This window comes from Sinocyclocheilus rhinocerous, unplaced genomic scaffold, assembly GCF_001515625.1.
Source record: "Sinocyclocheilus rhinocerous isolate Xijiao unplaced genomic scaffold, SAMN03320098_v1.1 scaffold1180, whole genome shotgun sequence".
Classification (NCBI taxonomy): domain Eukaryota; kingdom Metazoa; phylum Chordata; class Actinopteri; order Cypriniformes; family Cyprinidae; genus Sinocyclocheilus; species Sinocyclocheilus rhinocerous.
In genome coordinates this window covers 460,831-481,108 of record NW_015665886.1, presented here as the reverse complement: position 1 = coordinate 481,108, position 20,278 = coordinate 460,831, and the positions used below count along the sequence as shown (strand labels likewise).

General features: G+C 37.3%; 1 protein-coding gene across 3 annotated transcripts in view; it reads right to left on the bottom strand.

Annotated features, from left to right (window-relative positions):
- Window positions 1–2,035: 2,035 nt before the first annotated feature.
- Window positions 2,036–20,278, bottom strand: part of kank4 (KN motif and ankyrin repeat domains 4) — a 45,515-nt gene continuing 27,272 nt past the window's right edge. For 2 of the 3 annotated variants that reach the window (XM_016542791.1, XM_016542792.1), the window contains exons 2-10: window positions 14,046–14,113; window positions 11,406–13,787; window positions 9,558–9,651; window positions 7,192–7,425; window positions 5,869–5,953; window positions 5,548–5,767; window positions 4,905–5,047; window positions 4,472–4,672; window positions 2,036–2,871 (exon numbers count right to left, since the gene is read on the bottom strand). In XM_016542791.1, the coding sequence (XP_016398277.1) occupies window positions 2,758–2,871; window positions 4,472–4,672; window positions 4,905–5,047; window positions 5,548–5,767; window positions 5,869–5,953; window positions 7,192–7,425; window positions 9,558–9,651; window positions 11,406–13,787; window positions 14,046–14,061 (3,489 nt within the window). In that variant the 5' untranslated portion in view covers window positions 14,062–14,113 and the 3' untranslated portion in view covers window positions 2,036–2,757. Of the gene's footprint in view, window positions 2,872–4,471; window positions 4,673–4,904; window positions 5,048–5,547; window positions 5,768–5,868; window positions 5,954–7,191; window positions 7,426–9,557; window positions 9,652–11,405; window positions 13,788–14,045; window positions 14,114–20,278 lie in introns of those variants that run through there. The other variant, XM_016542793.1, reaches the window with a different exon arrangement.

Here is a 20,278-nt window from a genome sequence, read left to right as displayed (position 1 = left end):
GATGTCGTGTATTTTAACTTATTTACATCATAGTTTCTCTGTGCTGCATTACAAATGACTAATTTACATATGTACATAGACATTCTGACCTTCTTTCGACTTCCTGTAAACTGAGAATAACTCTCCAAAAATGTGTCAGTAGATAAGCAAGTTCATTAAAGGTTTCCGTGTCTCTCATAAAATCCCCCTGGAAATGTATGCTTTTAAAAATACACTACATTCAAATGTTTGGGTCTGTAAGTTTTTTTATGTGAAATAAGCTCCATTTCTTTGATCAAAAATACAATACTATTGTGAACTATTATTACATTTTTATATAAATAATATATATAATACATAAATATTATTATATAACAACTGTTTTATATTTTAATTTATTTTAAAATGGAATTTATTCTTGTGAGGGCAAAGCAGAATTTTCAGTAACAATTTTCTTTATGGTCACATGATCCTTCAGAAATCCTTCTAATATGCTTATTAAGAAATATTAAAATGTATTATAGACAGACAGACAGACAGACAGATAGATAGATAGATAGATAGATAGATAGATAGATAGATTGCTGTTTACTCGCAGATAAATTGGTTAATCAGCAATCTAATTTATTCTATATACATATATCTGCAAATATGTTGGGGATTAATGCCAACTCTAGATATTCTAACACTTTCTGGGACTTGCATGCTACATCTTACCCTTGATAAACTGAATTAGGAACATAAATGTTTTTTTAAACCACACAGAAAAGACAAATACAAAATGCATGTTTTTATTAAGTCAATATTTTATCCATGCATATACTTGTATATACTCAAAAATATAGAATTGGAAATAAATAGTCATTACATTTCAGGGTATTAATTCACAGCACCTCCCACAAGATACTGTTACACAGTATACATATATAGATTTATACTTTGTCCAGCTGAGTTATTGATTTGTTGTTAAACATATCTCTTCATCACAACTGTTGAAGTCTTTATTTTAAGCAAGCACAATGTACAGATAATGCGACTACAGTCCAGTCCATTATTATGTGCTGCTTAATTCTGTCTGCAGGGGAACTTGAAAACACATTTTGCAGGATGAGAAATTGTAAAGAAGTTAATATTGCAGCAGGTAGAGTATATGGTAAACTCTGACAGTGAATAAATTACAAAGGACAACTGATTGCTATAATAATTTGTCACTGTAGTTATGAAATATTCCACACACCCTTTTGTCTTGGGTGAAGAGAACAATAGGACAGAAAAAGATTTTAAACCATTCAGATAAATGATATTTTACCAATAATAATTAAAAAGAATAGTTTAGCCAAAAATGAAAATTTGTTGAAAATGTACTCATCCTCAGGCCATCCAAGATCTAGATTAATTTGTTTCTTAATCAGAACAGATTTGGAGAAATTTAGCATTACATACTTACTCACCAAAGGATCTTCTGCAGTGAATGGGTGCCATCAGAATGAGAGTTCAAACAGCTAATAAAAACATCACAATAATTCACAAGAGATCTGCATGACTTCAGTCCATCAATTAACGTCTAGTGAAGCAAAAAGCTGCATGAAACAAATCCATCAAGGCATTTTAACTTTAAAGCATTGCTTCTGGTCAAAATACAAGTCCATAATCCACAATAATGCTTCCTCAAGTAAAAAAAGTTCATCGTATGTTGTCCTCTGACATCACAATCCACCAACATATTGGTTTAGAACTGTTTTGCACTGTTGTTGCTTGTAAACAATGTGCATATTTCTCTCCTGATTCAGATGAAACGTTTTCACTAATTCGAAGCAAAAAAATTAATGATAGATTTGTTTATTACAAACATGCATCTTTGCCCAACAGTTAATTGATGGTCTGGAGTCATGTGGATTACTTGTGCATTATTGTGATGCTTTTATCAGCTGTTTGGACTCTCATTCTGACGGCACCCATTCACTGCAGGTGAAGTGAGCAAGTGATGTAATGCTAAATTTCTGCAAATCAGTTACAATGAAGAAACAAACTGATCTACATTTTGGATGGCCTGAAGGCGAGTGCATTTTCAGCAAATTTTCATTTTTGCTTGAACTATTCCTTTAAAATAATTAAAACAAGCTTCTACTGTAAATCAGCATTCCAGTTTTTTTTCCCTTTTTCTTTGTTTCTTTTTCAGTGCTTGGCTCTATGTTGGGGATTAAAGATGGGAGACATACTGGCAACACAATTGTGTGACTGTAAAACTCCATTCCTTGTTCCACCTGCAAAGGCAAGGAATGGTTTGGTACTGGGCCTGACCCAAAAACCCTCAAATAGGAAGACACATCAGGTTATAAGACAGGTCTTGGATACATCCCGGGGGAAATATTACAGAAAAGTGCAATAAAAAATAAATATAGTGAGTATCTGATCACTTCTTTTATAACATTCGTAGATTACGCTTGGTCGCCTCACAAAAATATAGTCACATTACCTTAAAATAGAAGGCCAAAACATGTAACAATGTACCATGCCTGCTAAATAGCTACAGTAGCTGTGCTTCAGGGCAAATGGGAACCTTCTGGGAAGTTTAGGGAAGTCCACCTTCCATGGCATCTTTGATTGGCATACGGAAGTACATTTCTCATTGGCCGTTTCTCAAACAGAGAATCTGCGAATTACTGGTAAGTGCTGTCTCTCTACTGGTGACTGCTGGCCTGGTCAGCGAGTCAGGTCGAGGCAGTAGAAAGATGAATCTGGCAGAACCAGTTGGACATGAAGACAAGGCCTTTGAACTCAGAGCGGAGCTGTAGGATCTGTGACCGTGGCTGGATCAGCGCGAGCTTTCAAAAGTTCAACAATGTCTGAGTGGGAAGCTTTCATGGCTACCGACAGAGCTGTGTGTCCATCCTATCAGTGATAGAGGGAAAGAAATGAAATGTAAATGTTGCTGAAAGGCATGTTTGTGGTTTATGAGGGTGACAGCATGTCTCGCAACCTGGCCACGCTGGGATCTCCCTAATTTGTGTAAATCCTATTGTGATTGTTTGAAATGGACACACAGAGTAAGTATGCTTTTTCTTCTCTTACATGCACACTTATAGTTCTTTGTAACCCTATAAGAACAGACATGTGATTAATATTTGGGTTGTGACCTGCTGAGAGCCACTGCATTAAATGTTTAAATGATTAAAGATGCAGTATTATGGCTTCACCAGCCTGTGGACGGATTAAACTGTCAGATTCTGAGAAACTGTCATAACTGGCAAAAACACCCATTTTTTTTCAAAAGGAAACAATATTGGGAAGTAAGTATTAGTATATTAAATGTAAGTACTAAATAGTCAGTATTCAGATATTTTTGCAAATTAGGCAAAACACATCTGAATATTAATTATTAAAATATACACTGTTGTTCAAAAGTTTGGGGTCAGTAAGATTATAAATTTTTATGATTTTTTAAATACTTTTATTCAGCAAGGGCACACTAAATTGCCAAGAAACAAAGGTCAAAATAAAATATTTCTATTTCAAATTAATGCCTTTCTTTGAACTTTTTATTAATCAAATAATCCTGAAAAAATGTATCATGGTTTCCACAAAAATATTAAGCAGCACATCTGTTTTCAACATTGATAATAATAAGTAATATTTATTGAGCACCGATTTAGCAAAATAAAATAATTTCTGAAGGATTGTGTGACACTAAAGACGAGTAACGGCTGCTAAAAAGTCAGTTCTGCCATCCTAGGAAAAAATAAATTACATTTGAAAATATTAAAATAGAAAACGGTTATTTTAAATAGTAATATTTTTTAAATCAAATAAATTGAGCATAAGAGGCTTCTTTCAAAACACATAAAAATAATAATAATAATAATAATAATAATAAAGAAAACCTTACTGAACCCAAACTTTTGAACGGTAGTGTATATATTTTTATTAGAAAAGATATTTAACATACATGTAGTTATGTTAAAATATTTTTGCTAATAATAATATAAGAATACATTTTTCTTAATGATAATAAAAGCTAGACCCATGAATAGTAAATAACTAATAAATAAATAACTATTTTAAAAATCTGAAGTAACTACTTTTTACCACTGGGTAGCAGTGTTGCATTTCCTTGAAATCAAGTAAGCACTCAACTCATGGCTTGCCAGCTTCATGTGGCTCTTTTGTGAAAGCACTGAGGCTCATAGTCTCACGTTTTCACCAAAATGTATCTTATGTCTTGCACTTTGAAGTGTCACACACTGTCAAAAGCACCTACACTTTAAAACATTTCTACCTACTTCAATTTAAAAAACATAGGTTACCATGACTTTTTGATCACATAATTTTTACAATGTATTTTTCTAAAATGCATATGAAAAAGCAGAGTAGTAGGCCTGTCGAATTTCTAGTGCGGGAGTAAAAATGGAAAAATTCCTATTTTCAAGAATAGTATGGGAATGTAGTGTCCTCAGAGTAAAAGGGGTGTTTTTAAATGCTGTGTCTCTCTCACCTTATCAGTGAGTGATATGTCACACTCTGGTCTATCCAGCAGTATTTTGGCTATCTCAGTATGGCCGTGCTCACAGGCACACATCAGAGCAGTGGATCCATCCTGGTCCTGTATGTTCACATCAGCACCGCAGTCCAGAAGAACCTGGGCCGTCATCGTCCGGCCATGACTAACGGCAAGCATCAGTGCTGTCTGCCCTGACTAGTGTGGAGTAATAAAAAAAATCTTATTTACATAAAACAATCTTCATCATGCCATATAATCAAAGAAACAATGTACTAAATAACAGCTCATTGCTGCACTCAAAGAATTTGTACAAGATAAACCATTAAGAATGTAGATGTCTCGTATAACAAATGTAAGTAGGCCTACATGAGTAACAAAATTGTGTGTTTTTGCAGTACAGGATATTGCGCTGTCTTACTGTGTGTACCTGGCTGGCTCGAGCATTGATTTTGCCCATTCTCAATAGCTGCCGAGCCACCGCCATGTCCTCAGGGCTTTCTGCCGCAGTAAGAGCTGCCAACATTATAGCAGTGTAGCCGGCCTTGTTCTGGTGATCCACCTCACACAGTCCTAATGAATATAAAATTAAAGAGAACTTTGGTATATCCAATAGTTTGAAGTGAGAGCGAGTGAGAAACAGAAGACGAGAATTAAACACCATCTGTTTCCATTCTATAAAATAAATATATTGATACACACACAAAAGGCAAGAGTGGAAACTGCTACTATAAATGTAAAAATAATATAAAATTGCTATAAATGTAAAAACTTTAATTAGACAACAGACTGATATATCCAAACCAATTAATCAGCAATTTTTTGGACATTTTGGGATTATATAATCATGCCTGTTTAGCAGATGAACAGTAATGACATCTTATATTTCATAATATTAAGATTTATTTGTATTTTTTGATTAAATCAAACAAATGCTGCCATGCAGCTTTCTAGATTCTGGCATCTTGCTATCGAAAAACCCATATTGCCTGACTCCTACTTTAAATACTAATTAAAATGCTGATATTTCTTAGGTTCATCTTGCCTCAGGTATGAACATGCAGGTCTCTCACCTGTGTCTAGTAACAGCTTGACCACAGAGAAGTTGGAATGGGACACACTGTAGTGCAGTGCCATGTTTCCATTGCCATCGGCCAGGTTTACTATATAGCGCAGCAGAGTGGGAGTGTGGTAGCCCACCTCCCTCAGGTACAGCGTGACCGTCTCTGCCTGAGAGTCCTTCTGACTGGACACGCGAAACCACTCCTGATATAACACCATCAGAACCTGCCTCTGAGATTCAACAGTCCAGAGTTAGCTCACTGAAGTACTTTAAAATTACATCTAGATTAAGGTGCATTTATTTTCAACATTAATCAACATTAACTGCTTACCATGTCTTTATTTGGGGAAGCAACCTCAGCCATGCGATCTTTGAGGAAATGACAAGCAGCCATGAAGTTCTTATCAACTAACTCACTGCAATGACACAGATTTAGTTGTAACTTCTTATAAATAAATAACTTATCAAACTTATAAATAAATAGACAGGACATAGTGTCTTTTCTGCAGCCTAAAAAAAACTGTTTACAAAAAGAGACAATGAAAAGCCTGTGCATGTGTACTGGTGGGCCTAAGATTTTAAAATAATTTGAAAACATATTCCTTGGATGGCAAAGCTGAATTTTCAGCAGCCTTTACTTTAGTCTTCAGTGTCACATGATCCTTCAGAAATCATTCTGATATGCTGTTTTGGTGCTCAAGAAACATTTCTTATTATAAAGTTGTGCATTATTTTTGTGTAAGCTGTGATACATATTTTAGAGATTCTTTTATGAATAGAAAGTTCAAAAGAACAGCATGTACTTGAATTAGAAATCCTTTGTAACCAAAAGAAAGAAAGAAAGAAAGAAAGAAAGAAAGATAGAAAATCTTACTCTACCCAAAGATTGACACTTTTGATACTATTAGATATTAATGGTTGGAACTAGTTGCAGAAGAATATCTGGTTTATTAATATTAACTTACAACTAAAGCATGATATAAATGTATCTTTGTCTGGTGTATGAGAGTGCATGTAGATGAAATTTCAACATAATCAGCCATTTGTTTGTCTGCCAACTTTACTAAAACATCAGGGAAAAAAAGTATAATAACAGCATTCCCCTACCCCAAAATTATGAATATTATAATAAAAAAGGTGTTTTCATAATCATAAAAGAAGACCACACTCTCTGGTTTTCCCATACGGCCATGTAGCTTTAAAAGGTTCAGTCTTTTGTTGTGAAGCAGTCCTTTAAGTGGACCAGTGACTGGGCATATTAAACTTGTCACTCAGCACTTGTACTTTCCTGCCAGATGATGGACAGAACAAAAGGCAGGATTGTGTCTGATTCATAACAGAGGCTCCTGCCTTGGGAAACATGCATGAAGGGTCACTGCACACTTTAATGTGTTAAGCCAACTCATATTATGAGCTAATGAGCTTTTCACACCAGGTTGAAAAGGTAAAGGGGACTAGCACAAAATAAAAGTCCTGTGGATCTTCCTTACTCTTTGAAGGTTGGTCCATGACAGAGATGCCATTGAATGTAGAATATAATATAACTGAGCACTTAAGCCATAGGCACTTAGAAAAAAACTTTTATGAGTTACTTGTTGTTAGCAATAAGAAAAGTCACTCCAACCCCTCTTTTCACCACGGCCCTCCATCTCACCTGACAGGCTGCTCCTCCTGGGGATTCATGGCGGCCTGAGCAGCATCAGGCTCCGTAGAGCCCTCTGCCACCTCCGCTTGAACCCCATCACCTTGCTCCCCAGGAGCAGCAGCCTCCTCCTGGGCCGTTCCACTCTCCTCTCCCTGCTCCAACTCAGGCTCCGAGCTATCCACCTCCTCAACCTCGTCCTGATCCTCCTCCCCACTGGAGTCCTCACTGGAGGTGGTCTCATAGCTGGACACACAGATAACTTGAGTCAAGGGGTTCTTTTAATAGTATCCCATTTTGCATTAGCAAACTTTTCTATGATCAGGATTTTATGTCAAACCTGTGTTTAGTTATGACAAATTGTATTTTATTTTATTTTATACCAGAACATTTTAAAACTATTTGGTTTACATTAATAAGATAAAGGGTCTTTTAATCTATATTCTGCATAGTCCTTACTGCTAATGGCAAACAAATGTAATTTGTTGGTTGTGAATGGACGTGTAAAATTCTTGTGTTTATACAAGTTGTTCAAATGAGCGGGTCCTCTGTGGGGTCTGAGGGGTTCTTATGTGTTGAGTCTGTCTGAATAACGCCGCTCTTCATGGATGTTTTCAGAGGAATGGCATTCCCACAATTCCTCAGGGACATGGGTGAATGGAGGCCTATAGATGCAGGTCAGGTGACTATACATTTATTCGGGTGGTGAGTATGAGGGCCGCTTTTGAGTACTTCAGATCAGAGTCAAGGAGGCCATGCGTTGGTTGAGTGTTATACTCTTCTGCTATAGTCTTAGTAATCAAGATTTCCAAATGTGATTAGTCTAATAGCTTTGCATACGTCTTATAAATAAGAGAATTGGACAGAAAATGAACATGCTGGGCAGCCAAAGGCAGCGATTCAGCGTTTTGATACTGCTATTTGTGCTTGGCTGACAGCGCTAAATAACAGAATGAAATTATATTATGGTTGTTTGGGTCAAAACGGTGTGCAAATTCTGAAATCACCAGCTGTCATCGAACAACAGCAGTGCAGGGCCTCTCTCAGGATAATCACAGTCTATCAGACATAGACGCCATAGAAGCCCAATCTGCCAACACTCCCACACGGTCCGAGTCTTTTCAAATAATATTTCAAAACAGCAGTATAAATAAAAGGTCATACATGTATGCCACTTGATATTATTCACAACATAGATATTCCAGCATGTTTTGACATACTGATAAGATAAGGTCCTAACTTGTGTTTTGTTAACCAGTCATGCATATTAATTAATTAATTCTGAACTTTTCTGCTCAAGGAACCAGCATATTGCAGCATAACAAAATGGGTGCCAACTCCAGAAATATCTGATATGAGTAACTTAAACACCAGCAATTCATGGTACAGCACTACTGCAAGCGAAAAAATATATTTACAAAAATGTGTTTCAAAATATTTTTTATGTAAATGTATTTTCTACCAATATATTTTTGGCCATTTAAAAATAAATAAATGCATTTAATTTTTACAAAAATGCAAAGCATTTAAATATATTTTGCTTTCCATATATTTAATACATTCACATATGCAACATTTGAAGATTTGTTTTTTTTCATAACACATATGAATACAAGTTTGAATAGAAATAAGTAATGAATAAAGCATAAATGTAGGCTCTCTGTAAGATTGGAAATGTACTTTCTTGCACCTGAAATAAATATTTTGGTAAAATGAAGGTTAAAAGTAAATATATTTTCAACATATAAAAAAAAAAAATAGATCAATACGAACTCCAAATTTATGTGCTAAAGAAATAGATCAGTTTAGCTGATTTTAGCTATTCCTTTCTGATCAGGCAGGCCAGCTGTTTGCCCAACTCTATCAGGATAATTATCTTATTGTTGAAGGCTGGTCAAATACAGCTGAGACAGAACCATCTCTGCTGGCAAGCTAAACAAATCATTCACCGGTGCACACAGCAACAGGCAGACAGACAGAGACACAGCAAGAGAGAGAGAGGGACAGAGAGAGGACTTTGTTCTTCGTGTCATCTCACTAGGCCTCACTCATCATGCAACAGCTCTGGCAGAAAGCAATGCCAACACCTCATGGCCCATTTCTAACAGAGCACTGTGATGAAGGATGAAAAAGATTAAGGGATGCAAAGAGACAGGCCGGACATCTGATGTCATGGATGTTGATGAAATAGACGCTTCACATGAAAACACCAGCAATTGTGATTCTGGGGGAATTAGTAAATGTAAGGCATAACCTTCATTTATGTCCCCCATTAGACTTTTAGGAGTTTTACACAGATGGCAGGTGATTTTATGAAAAGCAGTACCATCCATATAAACTATTTTGCTGCATGCAGATAAATATGCCAAAAAACTTACTCTCCATTTACGCCAACAAACTTCAAGTTCTTCTTCGCTCCCCCGTTGCCCTGTTTGTCAGGACAATCGTTCTTCTTCATGATAGATTTGAGGCCTGATATGGGGGAGATGGTCAGATATGTGAAAATGTAAGCCAAGTTTGCACCTATTCATCATCCCTAGCACAAACGTAACTCTATGCATAACGCAATCCATTTGTCCAACCTGATATTACTTTTGAATGTCTTGAAATGCCTTTACCAGAAGTAATGTAAACAACAAAATGCTGAACCGTGCACTTGCTGTGCTCCACAGAGTGGGTAAGTCAGATGTACTCATTCATAATGTAGCACACCAAACTGTCAAAACAACTGTTAGAGTCACAGAGGTACTTACATTTTAAAAGAAATAAAAAGAGACCACCATTCTCACCTATACCACAAGAAATTCTCATCAGTCATGTGATTGTAAAAGAGATAGAATAGTACAATGCATTTCTAGAGATTTGTTCCCTGTTTGTCTGAGATTGTTGAAGAGAACAGAGGTGTGTAACAACCAAAGGAGCCAGTGGATGCAATTACAACAAAACACAAGACATCAAAGAGTTGAAAAGCTTCTGGGAACTAAAAAAAAGCTCAAAAAGTCCCATGAGACGGTGTGCATTCCCCAGGACACAACAAGATAAGTCTGGATCAAAATTAGCCTCAATTTAGTAAAACAGGTTGCTTTTACGTGACCATAGTACAATATTCAGTGGAATTGCTGAAGAACAGAATTAGAACAAAAGAGTATAATTAACTGTGGTTGCACAAATAACAATGGATGTCAGTATTTATGAGACCGCATCATTTTGCAAGCACTGTAATATGAGCCAGATGCTTTTAAATGGTCAACACACATCTCCTAAATTATCTTTGCATACAGTAAGCAACTTCAATATGAATGCGCAATGCCACTGGGTCCCTGCATTGCAACAGACGGGTTTCTGTGCCACACATGCATGCATAATCAGGCAAAAATATGCATATTTGAACTTATTATTTCAAGTTGACATTAACATGTCTTTTAGCTCTTTAGATTATCATCTCTAGCTCCCAAAACCTTCACTTCACACTCAGCAAGGTCTGTTTCACATATCTTGTACGCAGAGTTTATTCAGATGTATGGGTCAACTTCTTATGTAGAACAGATTAAACTGGAATGTTTGCTAGTTATCAATGGACAACATGATGTCAATAGTATTTGTAAGTGCTTGAATGTAAAGTGTATTAACTGGGTAACACTTTAGTATAGGGACCAATTCTCATTACTAACTAGTTGCTTATTAGCATGTCTATTATTAACATATTGGCTGTTTATTAGTACTTACAGTATAAAGCACATATTCTGCATGACCATATTCTACATCCCTAATCCTACCAAATACCTGAACTTAACAACTACATGCCTTACTAACTATTAATAAGCAGCAAATTAGGAGTTTATTGAGGAAAAAGTCATAGTTAATAATTTGTTAATAGCAAGAATTGGACCTTAAAATAAAGTGTGGCCATGATGGTATAGTATTTGCATTTTTTGTATGATTGGACAGACACTGAAACATACAATATTAATCTATTGACAGTATCTAGAAAGTAAAACTTTTAACTTGAGAACCATACAATTGGTTACAAATCCTTGAGGTTTGCAGAATAAATTCATATGATTCATAGAATACTGATTTTTGTTTTTTCTTAGTGTTGTAACATGGTTGACACTTGAACTAACCATCTACAGTAAGTCTAAGAGACAATCACATCAGTCATTATTATCTGTTTATTGAGTGTACTGAGAAGGCACATGACTATATGGCGTGAAACCTAATCTTACCTGATTGTCGTGCAGCCCCTCCTTTCTGAACAGGTGAGTAAAAGGCAGACAGGGCACTGAGGGACCCTCTCAGGTGACTTTGAATTGAGCTTATTTTGGAAGAATGAGGTTTCTGAGAACTCTCTCCTTTCGCATCTTGGCCCCCACTTCCCAGGCTGGCCCACTGCTCATTAAGAAGGCCCTGTATACGATTAACAACCTGACCGATTGCAGCAGGAGAAGCTGTGGCTTCAGATGCCCTTTGAGACTGAAGTTGGGGTTCCTGTCCTTGTGTTTCTCTTGGTTCCTGCTGTGTTTGCAAACCTGAAGTTCTTCCTTCTCTTGCTTTGTCTGTTACTGTGCTTTCAACAACCGGACTCTCCTTAGATTCAGTCTCTTGGACTGTGGGCTTAGGGACTTCATTTTCACTGCCCATAGTCTCAACCATGGCACTTTCTACCATGACATATTCTTCAGTGTCACTCTCTGCAACAATGATTTCACTGACTTTGGAATCTATAATCTGACTTGACACACTATCTTTGATATCACCCTCTTGTTCTTTGTCAGATTCTGTCTTCTCTAGCATTTCAGAGACCTGTTGACCACTGTTAACTTCTAGATTATCTTGGCCTTCAGTCTCCATTGCCTGGTCACACATGACAAGCTCAACCCCTACAATTTTCTCTGCTGTAGTGACTTGTGCTAATACTTCAATGTCTCGAGCTTCTACTATATTCGTCTGAGTGCTCGAGCATTTAGAGTCTGTTTCTTTGGGACCCTCAGCTGGTTCAGGTTGTCTGTTGTCTGTACTGACTGATGCATCACATGTGACAACTGGTTCAGATAGCGGCTCTGTCTCGATAGGACCTTGAACTTTCTGCTCCTTCACTTGATCAATCAGTTCCTGTATTCTCTGATCCTTTCGTCGATTCTCGTTCATCTGCTCTCTCAGCAAGGCATTTGTCTTTTCCAGTTCACAACTGGTCTTGCTTAGACTCTCTTCCAAAGTTTTCAGTTTTGCTTCCAGATCCAGGTTAGTGAGAAGTTTCTGTTCAGCAGGTTGGGCTATTGTAATTTCTTCAGTTGTAATTACACTTGGTCCCTCAACAGTCGCAGTGTCTTCTTGAGTGGATGCACATTCAGATGCAGCAACGGATTCCTCTGATTCTGAAATCCCTTGTGACTGCGTTGACTGTTTATCTTCTAACAACGTCTCTGATGATCTATCCTGCTTTTCTGTTTGCTCTGAAAGACTCTTTGATGCTTCTTCTTGAAGTGTAGACTCCTGCAAAAGTCCCTCTGCTTCATCTGGATCAGTTGGAGTTTCTGCTTTGTCTATGAGTATTACTGGGACAGACACTGGAGCTGGCACTTGTTCCTTCTCTGACTCTGTATCAGTTACTTTTTCAGACTCCTGCTCTACAATAACCTGCACCACAAGATTTTGTTCCTGTTGTTCTGTGGTTTTGTTGGACTGTACTGCTTGAACAATTTCAGGATCAGCTGCAGTATCCGTGTAAATGGAAGGAGCATCTTTCTTTTCACTTACAGCTGGAGGAACAGCACTGTCTTGCACACCAGTTTGAGGAACCTCGCTCTTTTGCTCAGATTTGTGTTCTTGAATTCTTTGAAGCAGTTCTTCCCTCTCCGTTCTAAGAGAGCATATTTGAGCCCTCAACTCAGGGATGGTCCTGACTTGCTCTTCTAACTCCCGCACCCTTTTCAGTGCAGCTGTGATCTGTTGATGCAAGCTGGCCCTGTCCTGGGGAACACTGCCTCTCCTGTCACCTCCATCCGCTGGTCGAAAAAGCCTCTCAGCTGAGCCATTCTGCGATTGGGAACTCTGCTCATCAGTTGAATCTGAACCTTTCCTACGTGGAACATTAATAGGCATGCTGGAGGCTCTTAAAAGGTGAGGCCTAACATTAAGGCCCATGGGCTGTTCGTTCTGAGACGAGGTCTGTACTTGAGACTCTTCTGCAGCCTTTGGTGAGGGGAGGTAAGCACTCCCAGGCATCTTTGACTGGCTGGCAGGGGAGCTTACACTGGTCCTACTGCTACCACTAGTGGCATCACTGGCTCGGAACTCAAAAAGCTGCTGGACTTCAGTAACACGTGACTTGGGTTTGGACCCTAAAGTGGAAGTATTGGCCCATGTGTCTTTGGCTAGAGGTCGAGCGCCATGCCCAGGAAGGCTGAAGTTGCGTGGCAGTGTGCTGTACTTTGGGCCCCTGTTCTTGCGTTGGATGTGCACCCTCTTGATTGTGTTCCCTTTCTCTATGTCATCTACATACTTTAGGAAGTCCAGATCCAGGTGAAACCCATAGGGGGTCTCTACAGAATATGGCAGCTGTTTACGCTGTACTCCACTATCTGTGGCCTTGGAAGGAAAGCCATTTGCTGAAATACAAGGTACATATTACACATTTTGCATCCTCTCATTGTAATTCCAATTCAAGCAGCCATTGTATTATTGAGCATATGGAGCATAATTAGTCAAAACAACAAAACAGTTGATGATGTTATCACTGTGCAAGGATTTGGAAGACATGAAATGCAAACACTTTTTTGCTGTCAACCCTTGTATGAAGACAAGTGGAAGGAATATTTTTACACATTTAAAACTGGAAATGACAACAAACAGTCTGGCGCTCTTACCACTTTTCTTGTCCATTATTTCTGTTTTTGCAGTATCATGGGTGGAATCTGTTGTAAACACTGGAAACCTGTAGAAAGATCAAATGTACAGATCTAACATTATTTTTTATTAATCACCTAATGTATCAGTGACAACCATAATTATTTGTCAGTTCCTGTACAAATTATAATACTTACTTTCTGTGCAACATGACTTTAGATTATTTGTTTGTGCCATTTTACACCACACCACTATTAAAACCACAGTGACATTGTAATTCATTCTGTTAAATTTACTCCAGATGGCTCACAGTTTATGTGGGGTTGATTTAAGCAATGGAAAACAATTTTACCATTTTAGAGTTAGGATTCTTCAGGGGCTTACGTAAGGCCGCTGATCAAAATACATCATGTTAATAAAAACTGAATACACCCTCAGGCTTCAGGTCTGCAGATCTACTTGCCGAATGTTCCCACTGTCCTATCTTGAAGTCATCTTATATAAATGTGGCAAGAAAACATACTGCAGGCAAAAGACAATCTCGCTTGACTATAAGAAAACTAACTGCTGTCTTTGATTTAGCGTGGGAATAAATACTTTTCAGCAGTCACTAAAGATCACTCAAATTTTTGATATTCTGAAACAACACCATACTGTAGGTTGACCTTTAAGCTTTTTAACAATAATATAATCTATTGTGTATGATTACAGTGCAATTTGTAAATGAATAGTATTCAATAGAGCTCTTTAGATGTAATTATATAGTCAAAATATACAGGAAATGTGAACCTTCTGGTGAAGATGGTCCTTTTCAAACCTTTTGCTTTAATCGAACCATAGTCAAACCCCTCAGGGCATGTTTGCAGATCTTAACTATGTACTGAACTTAAGGGAGAAAGATTACTCAAAGATGTGTCATCTGGCTCTGATTTCAATGTTGTAATCTGAGCCAAAGGCATGGAATTTGGACAGTTTGGAAAAGGATTTTCTTCAAAGTTGCTATTCGACGATGTTTCATGAAATCTGGATCATTGGCTGGCTGCTGGATATCCAGATCTGAACTGAAACTTTGACCACTTGAAGCTAAATTTACAACAACATTTTCACTATGCACCATCAAGAACAGAGCCTTCTGATGAAGTTGTTTGTACCTGTTGGAGATATGCATTTCACGAAGTACAAGCAAGAATAGAAATATGCCTCGGATGCTTTTTAGAAATGGGCTTTGAGCCATGGTTTGGTTGAAAAGTCAAGCGCTAAACATTCTGAAGCCAAGTGGTATAACAGAGTGCCAACACAGCATTTGGTGATCAGACCATCAATCAGCTAGCTCCCATGATTTCCGTTCACAACACATTTACTTTAGAAAATAATGTTTTAAAATTGATGCTGTGAAAGAGAAACAGAGTGGTGTAGCATAGGGGTTATAGCTCTAGGGATGCAATCAGAAGGTTGCTGGTTTGGTCACCACAAAGACCAAGCCATGAACAATCATTGTTGTGGCCTTGAGCAAGGCATTTAAACCCAGGCTGATCCAGGGGGACTGAACTTTTAGTAAGTGTACTGTAAAGTTTGTTTGGATAAGAATGCCATCTACATCAATGGTTCTCAACTGGTTTCACTTCAGGACAAAGGTTTTGTATTTGACATCAAGAGGAAAATTGGAGAAAAGTCATACAAAAGTTTTAAAAACTTACAGAAATGTTGTAACTGAAACTAAGTTATTGGCATAGGTTTCATCATGGTTTTTGAGGATGAGGGTATGCCATATGACATGCCCATGCTGGCATCTGCCTAATCTGGATACGGAAATTTAAATACTGAGTTTGACTTGACATCTATTAAGAAAATCATTCTCAGATGTCATAATGCTGTGTTAAAGTGTTGTTGCTAGAATTGTAATTAATGAAATATTGAGCATCTTAATTAGACTCCTTAGTGTACAACTAGCCTGCATTTATCCTCAGGTTTCAAGGTAAAACCCCATAATAGTGTGAGTCTGAGCTTGACTGACAGCTGAATCCCCAGAATCTGACACACTGCAGCAAGCATGGAAAATGTACAGCTTCTTAAGTCCTCCTGGAGAAGAAAGGAACAAGGCAGGGACGGCAGGGGATAAGGGGCATCCCCAACCTAAGAAATGTTTAATGTGATTCAAATACACTGTCTGTCGTTGAGTCTTAATTAGCCAGAGCTGGAATGCAGCTGGTAATTGCTGAGTAAAGTGAGGCCTAGCCACTTGTCAATTATCCACATGGAACCGAAGAACACAACACTGCCTACTTAATTAGATACTGAAAAAGAGAGAGAGTGAATAAGTTAAGAAGCAAGTGGGAGAGAGAGATAAAAGAAGATGCCAAATCATGGCCACTGGAGAGAAATTACTTTAATAAGAAGACTTTCATACAATCCTCTATTGGCCTCATTTGCAGGAATATGTTTTAACTTATCAGTGGTGATATTAGGCTATTTGAGTGAGTACATTTCAAGACTTCATGTTCCTAGTTCGTTTCAAGATCGCCTTTCCTTTGAAAGATAGTTTGTTGTGAACCAAATGTTTAGAATCAACTGTTTCCATTGCACCCTGAAAAATCATTCAATTTGATTGCAGTACCCCATGGCATGCATTATATTAATTTAATTGGTTGACCTTTTTTATCCTGCTTTAGCTCACAGATAACCCAACGGACCATGTACTGGTGAGCTATAATGGAAAGTCACTGTTTATTTAGCTATTCACAGCAGATTTAATTCAATATAACTAATCAAATTGCAGTGAAGGATCGGAAGTGAGGGAAAGAAATTAATCTCATTTGCTGTCTTTGTAACTGTGTAGGGGCAAAATGCACACAAACGCGCACACACACAAACCACCTGCAACCCTAAAAGCTCAGCATCTAGTGCTGATTAGGAGTGCTGAAGCCTTGAAAAGAAATCGAACCAAACAGAGCCAAAGGCAGCAGAAACCGCTTGAACAGCCAACAAAACAACATCTGTGGGCATTCTCAAGGCATGCCAGCTGGACAAGCAGGGAAAAATTGTTAATATTCCACATGCCTGTTATTCATGATCCTCAACATAACCCTGAGATTTCAGGTCTGAGAATGCACAGATTCAATATTTTCCCACCAAAATTGATGACGACTTAAGGAATTTAAGACATAAGCAACTGTTTTTTTTCATTACCAGGCATTTTGACCAAGATGTTCCTTTGATCGTTACAGGCACAGCTGCATTGCGAGATGTTGGCAATATTCACAAAGCATGTGTACAAATATACGCATGAGCATCTGAAAGCGGATAGCAGAGCCCCACATATAACATGCTGGGGGAAAAAGATACTGTGGCCACAATAAAAATTAAATCCCACGGCTTGTTAATTTGTTCCTTCATTTCAAGTACTAATATGTTCCCTTGTCAAACTAAATTAAAACGAGGGAACAATTTATTACAACTTATCCCCAATTTAACTAAAACGAGAATGCATTAATAAAATGTGGCAATGAATAAATAAGTTGTGGGAACTAATACTTAATTTGTGGCCACAATATCTCTTTTTTTCTGCTTTTCGTGCATGGCTTCACAGTATAGCACGCAGGAATCAAATTAAGTCTGTATAATATTTTTGACATACCTATTACTTTAATATTATTGCAGTTTCTACAATTAGTTCCAGTACTCAAATTTGATTGGTTGAACAGTGCCAACAAAACTAGGACTTTTCCAGGTTTTTGTTTGCACATTCCACACAGACTGTCAAGCTACAGGTTACGCCAGTAGGTGGCAACAAGTCACTTGCTGTATCCGAATGCCTACTTCCATAATATACAGAAAGTAAAAAACAATACACCAAAAGATTAGGAAGTCTGAATTCATACTATTGAAAAAATGAAAGTATGCGAAATGTACCTGGATGGCCTACTACTTCTGCAGAGATTCCAGAGTGTGCATTCAATAGACACTTTATGTTGATGTTCATGTCTTTCTTTCTTCAGTTGCAAAGAAATTATTTTTTTGGAGGAAAACATTCAAGGATTTTTGGTCCAAATTGCAGCTTCAATGCAGCTTCAAAGTGCTGTCCCAGCTGAGGAATATAGCGAAAATAACGAAATTATCATTTTCTAAAAATAAAAATAAAAAACACTAATAATTTATATACTTTTTAACCACAAACGCTCTTGCAATAGCTCTGCGATGCGCATGCGCGATTTCACGCATTACGTAATCACGTTGAAAAAGGGCACATGCGGTTAGTTCTTCGTCTGTGTACTTCGGTTCAAAAAGGTAGGGTTGGGGCGAAAAACTCCTCTCATTTTCTACTCCAACTTCAAAATCATCTGACATTGTTGTTTTACAACATATATATGTTTGCTCTGAGATGCACAGCAGATGATTCTACTTTGATTTCATTTGTAACTATTTTTGAACAGTAACTACTTCGTCTAAAATGTAAAATGTTTATTGAGTTGTAATATAAAAGCAGCTCAACTCTGTTCCAAGCTTTTCTGCTCCCATCTAATGACAATAAACAGATAGCGAGTGGGCTGTCTGACAGGAAGCAAAAGCTTGCTGCACTTCCCCTCCATCATTGAATGTTCTAGATCTACACAAAGGGCTCTGCAAAGCTTCATACATGTGGAGGAGGCAGAGATCACACAACATCTGTCCTACTGAGATGAGAGGAGGCCCGGAGAGAACAGTGCTGGAATGAAGGTTAGACCACCAGTGAGAAAATGTGTCTGTATTACTGTCCTATTCAATATAAACTTACCAATGATGAGCGGCATAGACACTCTCATACATATGGAAACGGATGCTAATATTTTAATTATGGATGTCAATCAATTAAAAATATATTTGAATGAATTACCTGATATGCTATTAAAATTAATTTAATTCATCACAACTGTTGAAAAATCTACTGTATGTACGAGTCAGGAGGTATGATAAAATGTTTTAATTATAATGTTATTTTTATACTGTATAGCTAATCTGAAATTACATATACATTCCCTGGCTAGTGCCATTTTCTATAATATTTTTTTTATATTATATTATATTTAGAGGTGGAAAGTAACTAATTACAAATACTTTCGTTACAGTACTTGAGTAGCCTAAATTTTTTTCTACTTTCTTGAGTATAATTAAATTGTGGTACTTTTACTTGAGTAAAATAAAACTAAAGTATTCAACTTCGCTACATTTATTTTTCACCAAAAGTACAAAGTACAAAAAAAAAATAGACAAAGGAGGCATTTGACTGGCACTTTTCAAACTTCTGGGGTGGAGCCCTGCGCTTCAGCCAATAACAGACAGGTATGACTCGGGTGCAAAACCAATCAAAACTTCCAGTTCAGCTGGGGGGCAGGGCGTTCAAACCACGCTTTGCTTTGACTGTCAATCACCGGCGTTGTCGTTTTGAATCAGCATAGCTTTTCAATATTTTAGTGAATGTGAGCTATGCTCTGATTTTAAATCGTAATTTTGTCAGCTCCTGAAATGGGTCATACCATTGATATTACCAGAGCACACAGCAGTATAAGTAAATAGAAAACTCGGTTGATAGAATTATTGCATGGATGGAGCAATAACAATGTAAGTGTCTAAAATACATCCACGCAGTTCAGTTGAATGGTAAAAATCGCCCTCTTTAACAGTGCAGTTAAACTAAATGTACGAAGCTAAAATAACCTCAACATTAACAACAACATTGAAATAAGAGCGCATGCATTTTTATGTGCATCTGGCTGATATAGATCAACCATGATTCTTTTAAATTAATCAGATGCATTTTAAATCACTTTTTCTGTGTGCATGCTTTGGATGTGTGTGCACATGGGCGAAGAAACTAGATAAGGTAGTGTATGTATGACCGAACGATTTTTACATATCCAAAACGAGACGATGTGAACATGTAGTGCCTGTTTCATTCATACTCGAAGCGGAGGGCTCTCTCGCGCAGAAAGTCCAAAACGGCCTAGTAGAAGTAATATATAATAATTTATGACGTGAAGGAAATCCCTAATATGGACAAAGGCATCCTGCTATTGCTGTATAGCTTTTTTTTTTTTAAAGGTCATTTCAGGTCATTTCCAGGTAATAAATATATATGAATAATGCAGTGCTAATTGATATAACATTTATTACAGTATATAAACTATTCTGCCTTATTATGTGTTTGTATAAACCAATCCTAAAATTGTCATTAGGAAAATACAGAAAAAATATTATAGAATACAAATTATTGGTTATC